At 48.5% G+C, this 18114-nt stretch overlaps 2 protein-coding genes across 5 annotated transcripts; one reads left to right on the plus strand and one right to left on the minus strand.

The window, feature by feature from the left end:
- The first annotated feature begins 230 nt into the window (after positions 1–230).
- TLCD3A (TLC domain containing 3A) lies at positions 231–9585 on the plus strand. Of its 4 annotated transcripts, none has more exons than XM_075994276.1 (5): positions 231–465; positions 913–1016; positions 5756–5957; positions 7070–7165; positions 7875–9585. In XM_075994276.1, exons 1-5 carry the CDS (start codon positions 430–432, stop codon positions 8142–8144), a joined length of 708 nt encoding a protein of 235 aa, XP_075850391.1. In that variant the 5' UTR covers positions 231–429; the 3' UTR covers positions 8145–9585. The 4 variants fall into 4 exon arrangements, with proteins under 4 accessions (XP_075850391.1, XP_012596024.2, XP_020136830.1 ...); XM_012740570.3 differs by having other exon boundaries at positions 913–999; XM_020281241.2 differs by lacking the exon at positions 5756–5957 and having other exon boundaries at positions 913–999; positions 7875–7916.
- A 1112-nt stretch (positions 9586–10697) lies between these two features.
- Positions 10698–18105, minus strand: GEMIN4 (gem nuclear organelle associated protein 4). Its single transcript, XM_012740568.2, has 2 exons — positions 18006–18105; positions 10698–14038 (listed from the first exon to the last, which is right to left on the minus strand). The coding sequence occupies exons 1-2, from the start codon at positions 18013–18015 to the stop codon at positions 10872–10874; spliced, it is 3177 nt and encodes a 1058-aa protein (XP_012596022.1). The 5' UTR covers positions 18016–18105; the 3' UTR covers positions 10698–10871.
- Positions 18106–18114: the final 9 nt, after the last annotated feature.

The raw sequence follows: 18114 nt of genomic DNA on the forward strand, positions 1-18114 counted from the left end.
GGACGGCCACGGCCCCGCAGCCGCTGTCCCGGGCGGAGCGCCGCGGACCCGGCCGCGGGAACCGGGGAAGCCTCGGGGCCCGGGGGCGGCCGCGGCGAGACCCCGCCCCGCCTGCCGGCCCGCGCCTATCGCGGCGGCCGGGCCTGGTCACGCGGGGAGCCGCGCCGCGGGCTCGGGGCCAGCGCCCGGCGGCTGCCGGAGTCGCGGCGGGCCGGGCGGGGCGGGGCGCGGCGGGGCGGAGGGTAGGGGTAGGGGCCGGCGGGCCGCGCCAGTGCCGGGGCCGCGCGCAGCGGGTGAGCCACGCCGAGCGGCGCCGAGCGAGGCGGCCGGACCGCGAGCACCCATGCTGCTGACGCTGGCCGGGGGGGCGCTCTTCTTCCCGGGGCTCTTCGCGCTCTGCACCTGGGCGCTGCGCCGCTCGCGGCCAGCATGGACCGACTCCGACTGCCTGATGATCAGCACCAGGTACTGGGCGCGGCCGGGCCGCCCGCCGAGCGCCGGGACCTGCCCGCCCCGCCCGGCCCGGCCGCGCGCCGGCTGCTCGGCGCCCGGACCCGCCTGCGCCCGCCCCTGCGCCCGGCCAGGGCGGAAAAGGGGGGCGGCAGGAAGCGAGGGGGCTGCCTCGCTCGCTCGCTCCTCTCGGTCGCTTCGCCCGAGCTTGCCCGCGACCCTCGGCGTCCTCACCTGCACGGAGAGGCGGGTGGCCGTGCGGGTCGGGGTGGGCAGGGCAGTGTTCGCACAGTGCGACCCTCGAGCTGCTGCCCACAGCTGCCAGCTGCCGCGGGTCCGCAGCCCCACCGCCGTCCTCGCCGCTCTGGCAGCCCGGGAGGTCGGGTCGGGGAGGCTGGCTCTGCGCAGCCCACAGGACTGGATCGAGCGCGCTTTCTCTTCCTCCCCTCTGCCCCTCGTTAGGCTGGTTTCTTCAGTGCAGGCTGTGCTGGCCACCGGGTCGGGCATCGTCGTCGTCCTAAGCTCCTGCAGCGACGTGGTCAACGGCAGGTAACATCCAGTGCCAGGTGAAAGAAGTACAGATCACAGGGCTGAGGAACTTTTCGGAAGTTCCCACATTTTATTGGCTCACAGACACTACTAGTTCTTTATCAGCACGTGCTGTTAGGTAGCTGGCTGGTGGGAAAACTTGGGCTCCCATAATTAGTTCCTTCCTCCTCTCCTCCTTCCAGTATCCCCAGTTTAGGAGAAAGTAAGCAGGAGGTAAACTGAAATGAGACAGAACAACAGAGTCTGTGCCTGATTTAAGGTGGTGAGAGGGCAGTGGTAGCCCATTGATCCAGGTTCTTTATGAGATAGGTAAGTGCAAAAATATTGAGAGATGCATCAGTCGACCTCACTGAGTCCCCACCCTGGAGCATTCATTGGCCAGTATATGTCCTTCGATGGACCACATCCACCACCCCTTTCCCTGCAAATGCTGCTCTCGTTTTTCCTTTAGATTTGCTAAAGGTGATGGAAGAGGTTTCCGATGCTTTCAGAAAACTGACTTGTGTGTGTCTTAGAGCTCAGTCCAGAGGCAGGTCAGGAGCTGTGCGTCTGTCTGCAGTTTCAGTGAAGCAAATCATACATTAAGACCAGAGTGGTCTGCTTCTGTATAGCATATAGACCTGGACAGAGGTGGTGCTTTTATTTATTTATTTTTTTAAAAGCCATTTTTCCCCCACCTGTCTTCTTACTTTCTCCCAGTTAAGTTGAAGAACCACAGTCAGATGTGCAGGAAAGGTCAAGTGGCCTCTCCTGACCCTTCTTTCGTGTTTGTTGGCTGTGTCTTGTCCTGCTTTTCACCTGTTGAGGCTGGAGCCTGGGAGAAGCCCGACTAGGGAGACCATCTCACCGTGGGCCACAATCTCACTTGGACTCGATACTGCTGTCGTGATTTTCTTGCTTTTCTTGTTGCGGCTGATAGAAGACAGGCCAAGTGACCTTGATTGGCTAACAGCATTTGCTTGGCTGGGTTCAATTTTTATTGTAATTGAGTATTTTCTGATCATGCAGCAAGCTCCTTCACTACCCCATTTGCCAGATCAAACTTGAAACCAGCCTCTTCTGCAAAGATTAGACTAAGACAAATGTGACTCGACAGCATTAGCATGAGTTAATGTGAGGGCAGGCAGCAAGCAACCACGATGCATCTCAGGGAAAGCTATTTAAGTATGACTAACTTACAGTTCTGTAACACCATGGTTGCGTTTTCTCCTCCAAATGGCTGTGTCTTAGTGGCTTGAGCATGTTAGCAAACTTGAGTTTGGTTTTTGGGTTCTTCCTTTTATGTATCTTTATTTCTTAGATTCTCTGTTTGAAAAATAGACATAGATACCACAATTCAGACCCCTCCACCTTTTATTGGATATACAAGGATGCTCTAAAAGCACCTATGTCACCTTTAAAATAGGACTTTCAGGGGTCATGCTGTATACCCAAATATTTTTCTATTATATGCCTTCTCATTTTATGCCTTCATATGAATATTTATAAATAGGAGGGCTATCTATACATCTCCCCAAATTATATGCAGAATGTGATATGCACTGAGGATTTAATCAGATTATTAAAGGGACCCCTCAAAGGGCTTAAGTAACAACTGTAGACAGTTTTCTCAATTTAAGCACTTATATTTGTTTTTTGTTTTAGAGATAGGATCTTGCTCTTTCACCCAGGCTGGAGTATAGTGGCAGAATCAGAGCTTACTGTAGCCTCAAGCTCCTGGGCTCAAATGATCCTCTTGCCTCAGCCCTCCTGAATAGCTGGGACTATAGGAGTGTGCCACCACACCTGGCTAGTTTTTTTTATTTTTATTTTTATTTTGAGACAGAGTCTCACTCTGTTGCCCTGGCTAGAGTGCCGTGGCATCAGCCTAGCTCACAGCAACCTCAGATTCCTGAGCTCAAGCAATCTTCCTGCCTCAGCCTCCCAAGTAGCTGGGACCACAGGCAAGTGCCAATATGCCTGGCTAATTTTTTCTATATATATTTAGTTGGCCAATTAATTTCTTTCTATTTTTAGTAGAGACGGGATCTCGCTCTTGCTCAGGCTGGTTTGGAACTCCTGACCTTGAGTGATCCTCCTGCCTCGGCCTCCCAGAGTGCTAGGATTACAGATGTGAGCCACCACACCCGGCCTAGTTTTTTCTTATTTTTGTAGACATAGGATCTTGCTACCAGACTGGTTTTGAACTCATAGCTTCAAGCAGTCTTCCCTCCTTGGTCTCCCAAAGTGCTGGGATTACAGGCATGAGCCACAGCACTCAGCCTGTTTTTGTTTTTCGAGATGGGGTCTCGCTGTATCACCTAGGCTGGTCTGCTGGTCTCAAACTCTGGACTCAAGCAATCCTCCTGACTCAGCCTCCACAGTAGCTGGAACTATAGGCGTGAACCACCAAGCCTGTGAGCCACCAAGCCCAGCTTAAGCACTCAAACATTTAAAAGGACTTTCACACTTTTAAGTTTTTAATCCTCACAATAACTTTGTCAGAGAAGTAAGACACGGGATTATCATCTTCCTTTTATAAAGAAAGTGAAATCCCAGGCTAGAGGTATTAAGATTATAATCCAGATCTCTTACTAATAAATCTTCAAAGAATTCTACCTAAGAGTCACAATTTCAGATCTTACTAAACTTGGGACTATGTGCAAAGTATTACAACCCTGGATTCCACTCAAGAGGAGAGGCCAGTTATATTTCAGCTGTACTTTTAGTAGCTCTTTATAGTTATTTTACTTGGAATTTCTTTAAGAAAACGACTGAGACCATAGATACAAGTGAAAGAAGTATTGCATGTTTTTGCTTAAATGGAACCTGCCTAATTAATTCAACTATAAGGGCATTATATTTGCCATTAGGGGTTGACCTTATTGAATTGTTATGCTGTGGTAAGTTGGAGTCATTCAGGAACAGAACTTCAATGGCACCTTCTGTAGAGCCCAATCCCAATGTTGATTTCCTTAGGAAATGACTTAAGACAAATTTAGAAATACAGATTTGAGACCTGAGCGTGGTGGCTCACGCCTGTAACCCTAGCACTCCGGGAGGCCAAGGCAAGCGGATTGCTCAAGGTCAGGAGTTCAAAACCAGCCTGAGCAAGAGTGAGACCCTGTCTCTACTATAAATAGAAATAAATTAATTGGCCAACTAAAATATATATATATAGAAAAAAATTAGCCGGGCATGGTAGCACATGCCTGTAGTCCCAGCTACTCGGGAGCCTGAGGCAGGAGGATCACTTGAGCCCAGGAGATTGAGGTTGCTGTGAGCTAGGCTGACACCACGACACTCACTCTAGTCCAGGCAACAGAGTGAGACTCTGACTCAAAATAAAATAAAATAAAATAAAATAAAATAAAATAAAATAAAATAAAATAAAATAAAATACATATTTGAGGGCCACGGGCATACAATTTAGAATTTCTGGGGAGTAGAGCTCTTAACATTGTGGGTGATTCTGACGTTCAGGTCCTTTGAGAAACATAAAACTAAATTTTGTCTTCTATGTAACACATGATTGCATAACAAAAATTTTCTGGCTGTGAGAATCTAATCCTCAGCATAGTACATTTTTTTAATTTTTATTTTTTTTAAAGGGGTCAGGGGTTGTGAGGAGGGGTGTTCAGTTGCCTTGTTTTTTTTGTCATTGTTGTTGAGACAGAGTCTCATTCTGTCGCCCTGGGTAGAGTGCAGTTGTGTCATTGTAGCTCACTACATCCTCCCACTCCTGACCTCAAGCAATCCTCCTGCCTCAGCCTCCCAAGTAGCTGAGACTACAGGTGTGTGCCACCACGCCCAGATGGGTTTTCTTTTGTTTTTCTCTCTTTTTGGTACAAATGGGATCTCACTCTTGCTCAGGCTAGTCCCGAACTCCTGAGCTCAGGCGATCCTCCTGCCTCATCCTCTCTGAGTGCTAGGATTACAGGCCTGAGCCACTGTGCACGGCCCATAATTTCCATTTAGATTTTTTTTCCCCCACATAAAGTGTCTTATTTGTCACTGGAAACAATATTGTATCTATAATAGAGACTTCTACATTATAGCCAAAACTATCATTTTGACTCATTAAATATTGATTTAGCCCCTTTAGACAAGTAAATGGGAAAACTGTCTTTTGACCTAGCCTCTCTCCTGGTATCTAACTGCTGTTATGTGGCACTTGAGCTCCAGGCTCATTTCCAGACATATTTTTCTTAATGGAATTGGGATTAGCTATAGAATTGTGAAGAAAGTTGCCAGAGTTGCTTACCAGAAACTCCCTAGAGTGGGGCTGCAAGTAGATGCAAGAGAAAACTCCTTGGTTTCAGGGGTTTAAGTTAGTGAACTCTCAACTATTGAGCAACCAAGGGAGGATCTAAACTGGTAATATTGGATTTGAGATTTGGGGCACCTTCCAAACCAGTTTCTTGGTGGAGCAGTTGAATCAGTTGTATATGAATGTACCTATAGCAAAGTCAGGTTATCACAAAATACCAGAAAGTTCATTACAAATGAGTAACTAAATCAGGCAAACTACTTAAACACATGGGGTTGAGTGAATTCCTGCTTTTTTGCCTTTGACACTCATGCACTTGCCCTGTAATTTAGAGAAAGTTCTCCACTCTCCTTATCAGTTTCAGCATCTTCATGGTAAAGTCTTTGGAGTAGTAATAGCTGGTTAAGTACAAAGCTGAAGGGAACATGTCTGAGAAGACGTTGGCTTTGGGCCTTCATAATTGATGTCCATAATTATTTCATGGGCCATTCGTATGCTCTCTTTCAGGCACTGGCTTGCCCGAGAATATGTCTGGTTTTTGATTCCATACATGGTCTATGACTCCTACGCCATGTACCTCAGTGAATGGTACCGAACCAGAGATCAGAACCATGGACACTCCACCACTTTTAGAAACTTCCTAAGTCAAAACCGCCTCATGATCACGCACCATGCGGCCATTCTATTTGTCCTTGTGCCAGTTGCACAGGTATGGCCTTCCAGGACAATAGACCAGCAGCCTTGGTCACTCATTTCCTGCTGTAGAACTGAGTGAATTGACCGTTACTTAGGAGTCAGGATTGCCCTTCTTTTCCTTTCCTTTCATACGGCACCCATTCTCCATGTGCCCGCTGCTTCAGCAGTTAAATCCCCCATGCAAATAGTAGAGGAAAATAATGAAATCTGAAATGTTCACGATCCTCCTTGCTAACATTATTCTTTCCAGAAATCCCCCAGCCCTCCATGATTCCTTAACATTTGTCAAATATTCTGTCTTTAGTTCAATATGTTATAAAATCACATAAAGTATAAATATAATACAAAATGACAGTTTTCTAATAGTGCCAGCAGGTACTGTATGCATTATTCTGATGTCACAAAAATACTCTTAAAGCAAATAGCCTGTAACTTCTCCCCAGATCCATTTCCCTGTAAAACCCCACTCAACAATGAAGAGAAATTGGAATGCAGAGGGGAAACTCAAGATTCCTGAGTGCCTACCAGGTGGTAGGCACTTGATTTAAAATCTCATAGCTTGCTAAATATTAGAAATTATTAGCCTTATACTGTAGATGCAGAAACTAAGGCTCTAAGAATTTACTCAGCTCAGTCAGTGGTACTGAGTGACAGAGCTGGTATTCTATTATGCGATACTCCTTTCTTGAAAAGGAAAAAGGAGTGGTAGAGTGCATTAAATTCTTTAAGAAGTCTGTTAATTGCTTTGGGACCCTAACATCTAGCACAGGGCCTGGCACATATTTTGGTGAAATGAGCAGGCTAAGTGCCCTTGGCATGACTAAGTTAGTTAGATACACAAAAGTAGGCTGCAGAGTTTCTTCTGGCTGTCATTAAAATTCAGAGGAAACTTGGTGCATGATGCAATCAGCCTATCTGAATTTGCCTCCGGATCCCAGGGACTGGACCATCAAAGTTTTATTGCTATGGAAGCAGCAGAGTTTTAGCTGAGTCTACATTTGCCTATTTTGCATTTTCCCTTCAGGGTCCCTAATGGTTACCCTTTTCAATAGCCCCAGTTAGAATTTTTCTTCTGGTGGTTTCTTAATCTCTACTTATTTCCCTTTTTCCTCTTATCATCTGCAGAGGCTCCGGGGAGACCTTGGGGACTTCTTTGTCGGCTGCATCTTCACAGCAGAAATGAGCACTCCATTTGTGTCACTGGGCAGAATTCTGATTCACGTATGTATGTATGACATAGCAGAAATAGTACAGGAGGGAACGGACTGTGCTTCTCCTTTGGAGACTGTCGGGTTTGGAGAAATCCCTTCGTGCTAGCAATAGTGGGATGGGAGACCTTTCAACAGACTTACAGGTCAGTTGGTCATCTAAGCCAGTAGGATTAAATTGTAGATTTGATCCAAATTGCATACATACAGTTACTTATATTTTTTCCCTGGCTACATGTTTTTCTCTAATTCACTGTTGCTGTTCTCCTATCAGCTGGGTGGCTTAGGTAGGCAAAATTCAACATCATTGTTGGAAAAATGATGAGGCTATATGCACATATAAACATGACAGTTCTAGGCATCGTGGCATGTGCCTGTGGTCCCAGCTACTTAGGAGGCTGAGGTGGGAGGATTGCTTGAGCCCAGGAGTTCTAGGTTACGGTGAGCTATGATTACACCACTGCACTCCAGCCTGAGTGACAGAGTAAGAGCCTGTCTCTAAAATAAATAAGTAAATAAGATAGTGCTCACTAATGTCTTCTACAAGTGTCAGTAAATTAGACGAATGTCTAGGTGTCAAGAAATTTGATCGCCTAGGTCTTGATTAGTATACTTACCTGCTTGCTTTTACTGTTGTGGGACTCGGGCTCCTCGTTCCCTGACTAGCGGTACAGTGTATTACATCCTGGTGACCTTGTGTTCTCCTTCCCCTTCTTTCGCAGCTAAAGCAGCAACACACCCTTCTGTACAAGGTGAATGGAATCCTCACGCTGACCACCTTCTTCTCTTGTCGGATCCTTCTCTTCCCCTTCATGTATTGGTCCTATGGCCAACAGCAGGAACTGAGCCTGCTCCAGGTGCCATTCAATATTCCTTTCTTCTGCAATGTGGCCAATGCCTTCCTCATCGCTCCTCAGATCTACTGGTTCTATCTGCTGTGCAGGAAGGCAGCCCGGCTCTTTGACACTCCCCAAGCCAAAAAGGATGGTTAAATGCTCCCAGGAGTCAGGCAGTGAGGGTGCCTCCTCCACTCAGTATTCCACGGACCAAATCGTGCCCTGGGTGGGCTCAGCCTTTTGGATATTGATAAGCAGATGGATTTGAGTTTTTCTAAAGAATATTCTTATTCCCTCCCTCTTCTAACCTGCCCCTTTTGCAAAAAAAAGCACTTTTTTTTTTTTTTTAGTAACAACTATTGAATCCTGTCAGACCTCTATTGGCAGCAAGGTGGTTTTAAAGCAAGCCCAAGGTTCTTCCCTGGGTTTTATCGGAAGAGCTCTGGGAGGTAGGAGCACGGGCTGTAGAGATTGGTGGATCAGGGTGTTAAGTGTCTGGGCACCTGCGTGGCCCTAACATTGGCAGCCACCCACGTTCCTAACCATTCAGGGCAGTACCCGTGATACTAGGCCAGCAGAAGCAAGTGATGACTTAGCTCGTGAAGTAGTGTCTTCTTGTGACACTGGCCTTGGAAAATCATTGTAGGTAGGTAGTTTTTATTGTTTACCAGATAACCCACTGGTTCTTTGCCTTATCCTCTCATCCATGTCAACATTGAATTCTCATGTTTACTGACTTCCAATCAGAAGTCCCACTGGCAGCGGGGTAGGAGGCAGGGTTGGGAACCCGAAGCACTTGAGTAGGTAAGGAGCCCAATAGAGGTCAGCACCACCTTTGCAGGCAGACTTGGTAAAAAGACCAGTGTCAAACTTGTGAGCTTGTTGCAAGCAGTCACAAATACTAGTCCTTTTTTAGCATGTCTCCTCATGCCCAGCTTTCCCCGTATCTATACGAATAGGATGCTCTCATAAAAGCTAGAGAGGCAAAGTGAAATGATGGCTTTGGTAGCTATTTACTGGGTAACCCCACTCTTTGGCACTGTCCTTTTCATATGAAGTGGAAATGGACTTCTATACTGCAAAGCGTGAGGTGCCTCATCTAGACTGTGGAGTACTTTCCCCAGAGCCTCCTGCAAAGACAGAGCTTGTGGTCCAAAGCCCATTGCCCATTTAGCCACAGAAGGCTGGAGAGCAAGACGGCAGCAACCTAGCCAGAGTATGTCCTGTGGACTGACACCTTCACCCCTACTTGCAGATAGGATCCTCTGGTGCCAACACTAATCATTCCTTAACAAGGATGATGCCAACACTAATCATTCCTTAACAAGGATGGGGTTCAGAGACTGCTACCATGTTTTTTCAAGTGGTAGTGAAAAAACTAGAATTTTTAAAGTGCCTTTTAATTCATTGTCCATGAACTTTTGAAGGACTGAATGATTTATAATAGTGTCTCAAATTTTGACTGTTTCAGTCTTTAATGGGTGCCTTTTAAAAAACATAAAATGCTATCATTTTTTTTACTGTTGTTTGTTTTTACTATCAGTATATATTTATAAGTCACCCCATGGTGATTAAATTGCACTAATATTTCCCAACTTATTTTCCTTTGTGAAATACTGATTTCCAGTAAGAACTGTCCTGTGACCCATGTTGACTGGCTGCTGTGTGCTGTTTTCTGCTGTTTATGTCCATGTAACTGGCAGTGTGTGGGGGGAGGTGGGGAGGTATGAATGCTATCATCCTCCAAGACGGCCTCGCTCATCCCTCACTCTTACATGTTTCTGTTGCTCATGGTCCCAAGAACATGTTGAAGGTTCCCAGAGTTCAAGAAGCCCAGTGGTCACAGGCCCTTTCTTCAGGAGTGAATCCTATTAGGAGTTGCGAGGGTGGAAGCCTGTTGGTCACAGAGCCAAGCCTACTTTATTCAGGGGGGGAAGGGAACCCGAGTAACACCCTGTTTTGAAAGAGGGTGTGGATATAAAGGAGGTGCTGGGACACGTCCTCTTCCCTCATCTCCCAAAACATCTCCCCAACCAGTTCTCATTTTTATGCTTCTACACACACGTTCCCTGTTCCCATTCATTCATCCAAACCACGATAGCCCCATCCCAGCAAGAAGATAATTCCACCCACCCTTTAAGCACGTCTGTGTTTGCCAGATTGTCTTATTAGCACAGCCCCCTCCAGGTACACTGAATGAGTGAAGGCTGTACGGGAGCTGGGTGTGGTGGTACATACCTGTAGCCCTAGCTACCTGAGAAGCAGAGGTGGGAGGATCGCTTTGAGCCCAGGAGTATGGCATGCCTCAATTCAGAAGGGACCCATTTTCTCGAGGTCATTACCCCCTTAATGCTTAGTTTATCTCGGTCCAATCCTCTCGTTTTACAATTGTGCAGGTCTGCCGAGCACACAAATCACATGGCCAATCAGGCAAAGCCAGGGCTAGACTAGGTATCTCTTACAAGTTGCTGCCCTCTCTGATACCTCATGAAAAATATTAAAATGATGAAATGACTCTTGAAGAGGGTCGCAATATAAAAGAACACACATACCCCGTAATGTTTCTAACATTTGGGTGGTTTCATCTTTGGGTTTATTTGCCAAAATCTAGGGTGAAGTCCAGTTATGAATGTATCCCTTCCAGCTTGACCTGATCTTGAGCATGTTTAACCTTAGGCTACTGTTTAGAAACACTCAAAAGAGATAAGGTGGAACTCAAAAGAGAACTTTATTATAGTTTGTTACAAATATCTAAGAAACTATTTTCTCTACACCATTATTGCCATATACTTTTTATCTTGTGTACAATTTCCTGTAACTGTGAAGTCTGTGCTTCTCAGCTCCAGCCCCTACAGACCCCAGCTTTTTTATGACCTACAAAGGTCAGAAGTTACTGATCTTCTGCAGTAGGGTTTGGCGCCGCTCCTCAGGGCTGATGTTCTCAGCAATGGATTTTAAGAAGCGCTGCTCATTTACCTTCTGGAGCAAGGAGCTAATGGAAGGGTTGGTCTTGCTCAGGGTCTCATAGCAGGTGAGGATTTCCAAGGCCAAAACATAAAGTGGTTCACAGACCTCTTGGTGGAGCATGGCCATGATGTGCAAAACATGACAGAACACCTGGGTATAAACAAACAGGGTTTCCTGGGTCAGGTCCTGTTCTTGTCCTTGGGCCCAAGGGCCAACTGACTGAATCAACCTGGCCGAGTCCAGGATGTTAGTCAGACTGCTACAGAGGAGTCTGACCACATGGCTCCAGCCTTCCATAGGAAGCCAATTATGACAACTCTGGCTGCAGAGAAACTGGAAGACTCTCAGGAAGAGTACAGAGAGTTGGAGCTCTTGGGCGAAGGGCTTCAGGTTGAGCAGGGGAACAAACTGAATATACTCCAGGCTATAGGGGACGTGTAGGAGCTGTTTCTCCAGCAGTCTCCTGGTCAACTGGAGAAGGTACTGCCACTCCTGGGGGCTGCACCAAGGCATGACTTGCACCAGGGCTACCAGAAAGCCCTTGCTGAACAATCTGACCTCCTCAGGATTGCCCACGTCTACCACCAAGAGAGACAGCATCTGCTCAGAGACGCTCCTGGAAATGCAGCAACACTCCATCCAGGCGAGCAGCCCTGTGCCTGGCCCATACCCTGGGTGGGCCTGGGAGGTCCACACATCCTCAGAAAGCTTACAGATCTCAAAAAGTGTAGCTGGCACCTCACACTTGAAGTGACCTTCAAAGAAGTTCTTCAGTCTCAGGCCCACGGTCCAGTCTAGCTGTTCCAACTTCCGGTGGAGCCAGGACAGGGACTTGATCCAGGTATCTGGGGAGAAGGTCTCGGCATTGGCTAATACAATCTCACAGAGGAGCTCTAGGATATGGATCACCAGATCCTTTCTATCCAAAGGGAGGCACCGCTTCTTGGGGAGCTGCCAGTATTTGCTGAAGCTATCCAGGAGCTGACACAAGCTGAAGATGAGGGGGAATGGAGAACAGGTCTGGAGCCAGTATTCCTCCAAAGATGCATTTGCTTCTAGAGTCTGGATGAAGATCTTCAGACTGAGGTCTACCTCTTCAACATCTAGCATCATGAAGGGCAGGACAAATTCCTTCAGCACCTCATCTGGCTCGAGAAGAGCAGCGACTGGAATCCCTTGGGGCTTGACAGGATTCATCAGGCAGTTCAGGAGCTCCAAAAATTGCTTTTCTTCCTTGGGTGTAGAGAACTTTGTCCAGACAGTTTCTTTGAGGCATGACACCACGAAAGTGCTGGATGAGTTTTGACCTTGCTCTTCCACAAACCTGAGGGCTGGGAAGGCAGTGAGAATCTGAGCCAGGAACTTGTGGGTGCCGAGATTCATCACGGCCATGCTGCACATTTTCTTCACTGTGATTTCCGGGTGCACAATTACCAGGCGGGCCACAGAAGCTACAGCTTTAGCCAAGCCCTGTTCAGAGGCACTCTGTGCGAGCTGGTTAAAAGTTGTATTGAGGTCTTCCTGAAAACCCTCCAAGTAAGCCAACAGCTTTTCAGAAAGGCCTTTGCACCCCCAGGAATGCAGGACACCTGAGAGGACTTTATTTTTATCTGGCAGTGAGAGGTCTGCGTAACATTCCAGGATCAAGTCGATCACTTGTTTGATCTGAGATTCCGGGATGGCTCTGTCAGTCATGCTGAATTCCATCACCGTCTCCAGCAGCCTTAACACCAAGTCCGGCTCTCGGAAGAGAGCCCTGTTGTTCACGAGGCAGGCTACCCACTCCTCTGAGAAGGCCCATTTCTTCTCAGAAGCAAAAATGTAGCACATTTCCATATGCCGGTCCATCTTCTGCTCAATAATGGCCATAGCAATGGAGGCGGTGATGTCCTCAAAACCCTTGTTTTTCTTCAGGACCCTGCTCGTTTTCCTCAGGAAGTCCCTGACACACTCTGCCAGCTCAGAGACCACCTTCCTCTCCTCCTTGGACAAGCTGGTGGTATCCAGGTAGAGCTTCAGGTTTTGGCTGAAGGAAGTCAGACTGTCACACAACCGGTAGCTGTCATAATTTACCCCCTGGCTGCTGTTGAGCATGGCCTGCAGCTCCTCCCCCCACTCCCGCAGTAGGCTGTGCATGAACTCAAACCCCACGAAAATGGTCTCGCTCGGGAGTTTGGCCAATGAGGTCAGGCTGACATCCCGTTCTGCCTCCTTTACCTTCTCGGCTAGCGCCTGTTGGTGGTACGGGTTCTGGGTGTCCGAATTCCACACAGAGATCACCGTGGCCAGTTTGTCCAGATACATAGTTGCAGACACTTCCTGAGGGTCGTCCTCCATCAGCGCAAACACGGTGAGCATGTCAGCCAGGTTGGCTAATGCACAGCACTTCATTCCCGGGCCCAGGATTCTATCCTGGATTTGCTTCAGTCCATTCAGCAGCATGGCCAACAAGGACATGGTAGGACACACATCTGGGTCAGACTTGAACCTCTTTGGAGGGTGGGAGAACTCATCCGAAGAGGGCAGGTACTTATGGGCCATTGTCCTAAACTGGGAGAGCAAGGGGTCCTGCTGATCACCCCTGTGCTTCATCATTTCCCACCAGACATCCAGGAAGAAGGCCACGTCCTTGGAAGAAGTGTCAATAGTCATGTGCTCCAAAAAGCGCTCTAGTTCTGCACGGCAGATGGTGGTGGGCAGAGCCATCAGGAGCTGAATAAAGAGTCCAGAAGCTTCCAGGGACTTGAGCAGCTCAAAAAGGACTGTGTGGTTGATTGTAGGGATCATGTTGCCTACTGAGAAGAACACATCTTCCTGCCACCGAGCTTCAGTGTCAGAAGGGGTAACGGGGCAGGGTTGAAGAACCTTGGCCCAGATGATGATCAGAGCTTTCTTCTTCCAGGCAAAGGACTGTGCATGCGCTGTGGCCGAGGAGATCTCCCTCAAGGCCTCCACGATGGGCCGCCCAACGTGCTCCCAGTCAGACTTTGTCAATTCTGCCAGTGCTTTGGGGCGGAACAGCTGCTCGGCCAGCAAGAAGCCCCCATGCAGAATAGTCATTTCTTCACAGATGTTCAAGGGTCCTGCACAGAGAAAAGTCGAATAAGACAGAAGGTCGTGAAAATTTTTCAAAGTAGTAAGCAGAGGTCAGAGGGAGAGACCGCAGTTAGTAGGCTGGCTGTCACTATCAGGGTGAAAGGTAACAAAGGTTTTTAAATGACATCAGTGGGAGAAGAGGAAGAAGGGACGATTACAAGAGCTATTGCAGAGCTGGAGTCAAAAGGACTTAACTGAGGAATAAAAAAGCTCTCTAGCCTGGGAACTGGGTGGATGAGTAACACTAGAAACAGAGAACACGAGAATCACAACAGGTGTGAGGGAAGTCAGGTTCAATTTTGGTTATCTGGAGTCTGCGGTAGAACATTTCCAGCAATGGAAACGCAGGGTTGAAACTCAGGGGGAAAGTCAGCCCTGAAATGAGATTCTGGGAGCTGTCTGCCCGGAGAGGATCACTGGAACAAGGATGTCAATGAAATCCTTCAAGAAGGGTGAAAAGGGAAAGCTAGACTGCTGAGCTAGACCCTCCAGCAAAGGAAAGGCCAGCGGAGGATCTGGGAAGAGTTTAGAAAGAGACACAGCACAAGGACAGTACCAAACTACAGGGGTCACCCAGTATGTATTGTAGGACACGACGACTGAGCTTCTCAGCAAGGATACAGACTAAGGGGCACAGCTGCAGGGTAATGGGCACAGGAGCAATCAGAAAAGCCCCGCCTTCCCCGTTTTATAGCCTGGCGAACAAGCTTCAAACATTCCAACCTTCAGGGAAATGGTCCACCACCCAGCTTCTGCCAAGCAAGGATAAGCTACTAATGGCCCTGGTTCTGTGGGAGAAACTAGAGGGTAGATACAAAAAATACTGTCTTCAGTGAGCTATGAATTAACACAGACTTATCAAGAGAGGTATCTTGGGATATTTAGTCAGACACAGGTTTAAATCCTAGCTCAGCCATTTAAGTGATGTGATCTTAGATTACTTCTTTGAGCTGCCCTGCTGTGTATATGGGAATAGTATAGGCTTCATATTGGGACTTTGAGGGTGAAATGATATATACTAGTCAACCCTTAGCACTGGGCTGGTGCTGTTACCGCCTGATCTCATCTCCCAGGGATGCTCTAAGGGTTAAATAAGATACAGTACAAATAAGATACAGTTCACTAAGAATCAGGCTACAAAGCCTGATTCTTAGTGCTCGAAAAATGTCAGTTTCCCCTAGCCTTTCCACTGTTGGCAGGACCAGCATCCTACTGCTGTTCTTTGCTTCCCCTAGCTCAGAAACATAAAGACTTATGAGTCTTGGCCAGACACTGTGGCTCACGCCTGAGGCAGGCGGATCGCTCAAGGTCAGGAGTTCGAAACCAGCCAGAGCAAGAGCAAGACCCCGTCTCTACTATAAATAGAAACAAATTAAGCACTCTGGGAGGCCGAGGTGGGTGGATTGCTGGAGGTCAGGAGTTCGAAACTAGCCTGAGCAAGAGGGAGACCCTGTCTCTACTATAAATAGAAAGAAATTAATTGGCCAACTAATATATATAGAAAAAATTAGTGGGGCATGGTGGCGCATGCCTGTAGTCCCAGCTACTTGGGAGGTTGAGGCAGGAGGATTGCTTGAGCCAGGAGTTTGAGGTTGCTGTGAGCTAGGCTGAGGCCACAGCACTCACTCTAGCCTGGGCAACAAAGCAAGACTCTGTCTCAAAAAAAAAAAAAAAAGGGGCTGGGCGCAGTAGCTCACGCCTATAATCCTAGCACTCTGGGAGGCTGAGGAGGGTGGATTACTTGAGGTCAAGAGTTCGAAACCAGCCTGAGCAAGAGCGAGACCCCGTCTCTACTAAAAATAGAAATTAGCTGGACAACTAAAAAAATATATATAGAAAAAATTAGCCAGGCATGGTGGCACATGCCTGTAGTCCCAGCTACTTAGGAGGCTGAGGCAGCAGGATGGCTTGAGCCCAGGAGTTTGAGGTTGCTGTGAGCTAGGCTGATGCCACAGCACTCACTCTAGCAACAAAGTAAGACTCTGTCTCAAAAAAAAAAAAGACTTATGAGTCTTTATCAGGTATGCTGCTTTTGGCCCAGAAACTAAAGTCAGAGCACAAACTGCTCACTATTCAATATTCCTGACTCCTCTCCTTCCCAGGGCCCAGAGATGCTACCCCTTCCTGGTCCCTCAAGCCCCCAAGAGCACATACTCCCCATTCCCACAGGCCAGGAACCAGCAGAGAGAATACTGATTCCAAGAGACTAAAGAATATCCTGGGGCCGGGCGTGGTGGCTCACGCCTGTAATCCTAACACTCTAGGAGGCCGAGGCGGGCAGATCGCTGAAGGTCAGGAGTTCGAAACCAGCCTGAGCAAGAGCAAGACCCCGTCTTTACTATAAATAGAAATTAATTGGCCAACTGATATATATAGAAAAAAATTAGCCAGGCATGGTGGCGCATGCCTGTAGTCCCAGCTACTTGGGAGGCTGAGGCAGAAGGATTGCTTCAGCCCAGGAGTTTGAGGTTGCTGTGAGCAAGGCTGACACCATGGCACCACTCTAGCCTGGGCAACAAAACAACACTGTCTCAAAAAAAAAAAAAAAAAAGAATATCCTGCCCATCCCACCATTTACAGGAGCAGCAAAAGGCCAAGGGCTCAGCACTCCAGGCAATCCGCTGTGAAGGCACTGTCTTGGTTCACAGTGGGTAAGACTCCCAGGGAGGTTAGGTTGCTAAAGGGGGTCTCTCTGTGGGTTATGGCCCTTCTTTCCGGCTCAGGCTGCTCTTCCAGGGGCCCAAAATATGTTGCCCCCTGACTCTGAAAATTTAATTTTATTGCACTGTCTTCTGAGCTGTGCAGATGTGTGGTCCTCAACACCTCCCTAGCAGACACAGTAAGTATGTACATGTGCTGCCTGAGGTGATGAGTCCCAGGGGTAGTTAACAGTTGGGAAAAACCCAAGTGCTTCATCACTGATGGTTAACTAGCACTTGTGAGTGCCCACTTCTTGTCTGCTCAGTGCTTACCCCATGCCAGGCACTGTACTAGGTGGTACACACATAAAACCTCTTTTAATCTCCCAAACCACCTTTTGAGGGCTATTCCTGTTTCCGAGATGGAAACATTGAGGCTCAGCAAAAATCTGCTCAGGGTGTCAACAACCTCAGAGTAGTGGGGCTAGGACAGAAGAGGGCTCCAAACTCTTCCAGCTCTGCCATTCCACCATGAAGAGCTGGCTGGCTACGAGGACATTTCCCCACAGGCTACTATCACCGGTGCATCTTGGGGTGCCTCACCGGGAACAACTTCTTGGTATTATCCCAGTAAAGGCATATGCAGCAGGGATGGAGGCTTGGAAAGGAGCTACCGATTACTATCGGTTCCCTCTTCTCCCTTTTCCCAGACCTTGCCCATGAGGATTCTGAGTCAAGACGCACGCAAGTTCAAAAGTGCCGCCCCAGCTGCCAAAACCCCTCCCAACCGCTAGCTAGATGAGGGGTGCTGCTATGCGCAAGGCACTGTACTGGACATTGTATACACGTGATCTCGGTGAAAACTCCCCCAAACTGAGTAAGACACAGTAATATCATCACCGCTTTGTCCATGAGGAAACCTGAGGAGGGTATGAAACTTGCTCAGGAACTTAGCAGACGGTTCATAAATGAGACCGTGGGGCATCTGCGATTCCCCTGGGCGTGCTCTGGGCCCAGCATTTCCCAAAGCACGTGCACGAACTCCGACCGCTTTCAGGGCATTTAAATTCACGCCAGCTCGGTTTCTTTCCGCGGAAAGTGGCCGGCAAGAGAGGGACCAACGCGCGGCGGGGCCGCGGCTAGAGCCCGGCCTCCCGCCCCGCGCTCTCCGAGGACACCCCGGCCCTCCAGAGCCCCTCCCCGCCCCGGAGGTTTTCTTCAGCCCGCGCAAGACTGAGGTGGAGGGGACGCGCCGGGCAGCACCGTTGCGGGGCGCGGCCCGCGCGGGCTCGGGCAGGGGAGTCGGGACACCCACCTAGGTCCATGGCGGCGACGCGGGCGGCGACGCGGGCGGCGGCGCGGGGCACCCCTCCCCCTCCGAGCCGCGAGCGCGGCGCCGGCGGCACGGCACAATGGGCGGCACC

This window comes from Microcebus murinus, chromosome 18, assembly GCF_040939455.1.
Source record: "Microcebus murinus isolate Inina chromosome 18, M.murinus_Inina_mat1.0, whole genome shotgun sequence".
NCBI lineage: Eukaryota > Metazoa > Chordata > Mammalia > Primates > Cheirogaleidae > Microcebus > Microcebus murinus.

Coding starts and splice junctions, on each gene's coding strand:
- TLCD3A (XM_012740570.3), top strand. CDS start 344: ATGCTGCTGACGCTGGCCGGGGGGGCGCTCTTCTTCCCGGGGCTCTTC. Junction 466..912: donor TGCCTGATGATCAGCACCAG/GTACTGGGCGCG, acceptor GCCCCTCGTTAG/GCTGGTTTCTTCAGTGCAGG. Junction 7,166..7,874: donor TGGGCAGAATTCTGATTCAC/GTATGTATGTAT, acceptor CTTCTTTCGCAG/CTAAAGCAGCAACACACCCT.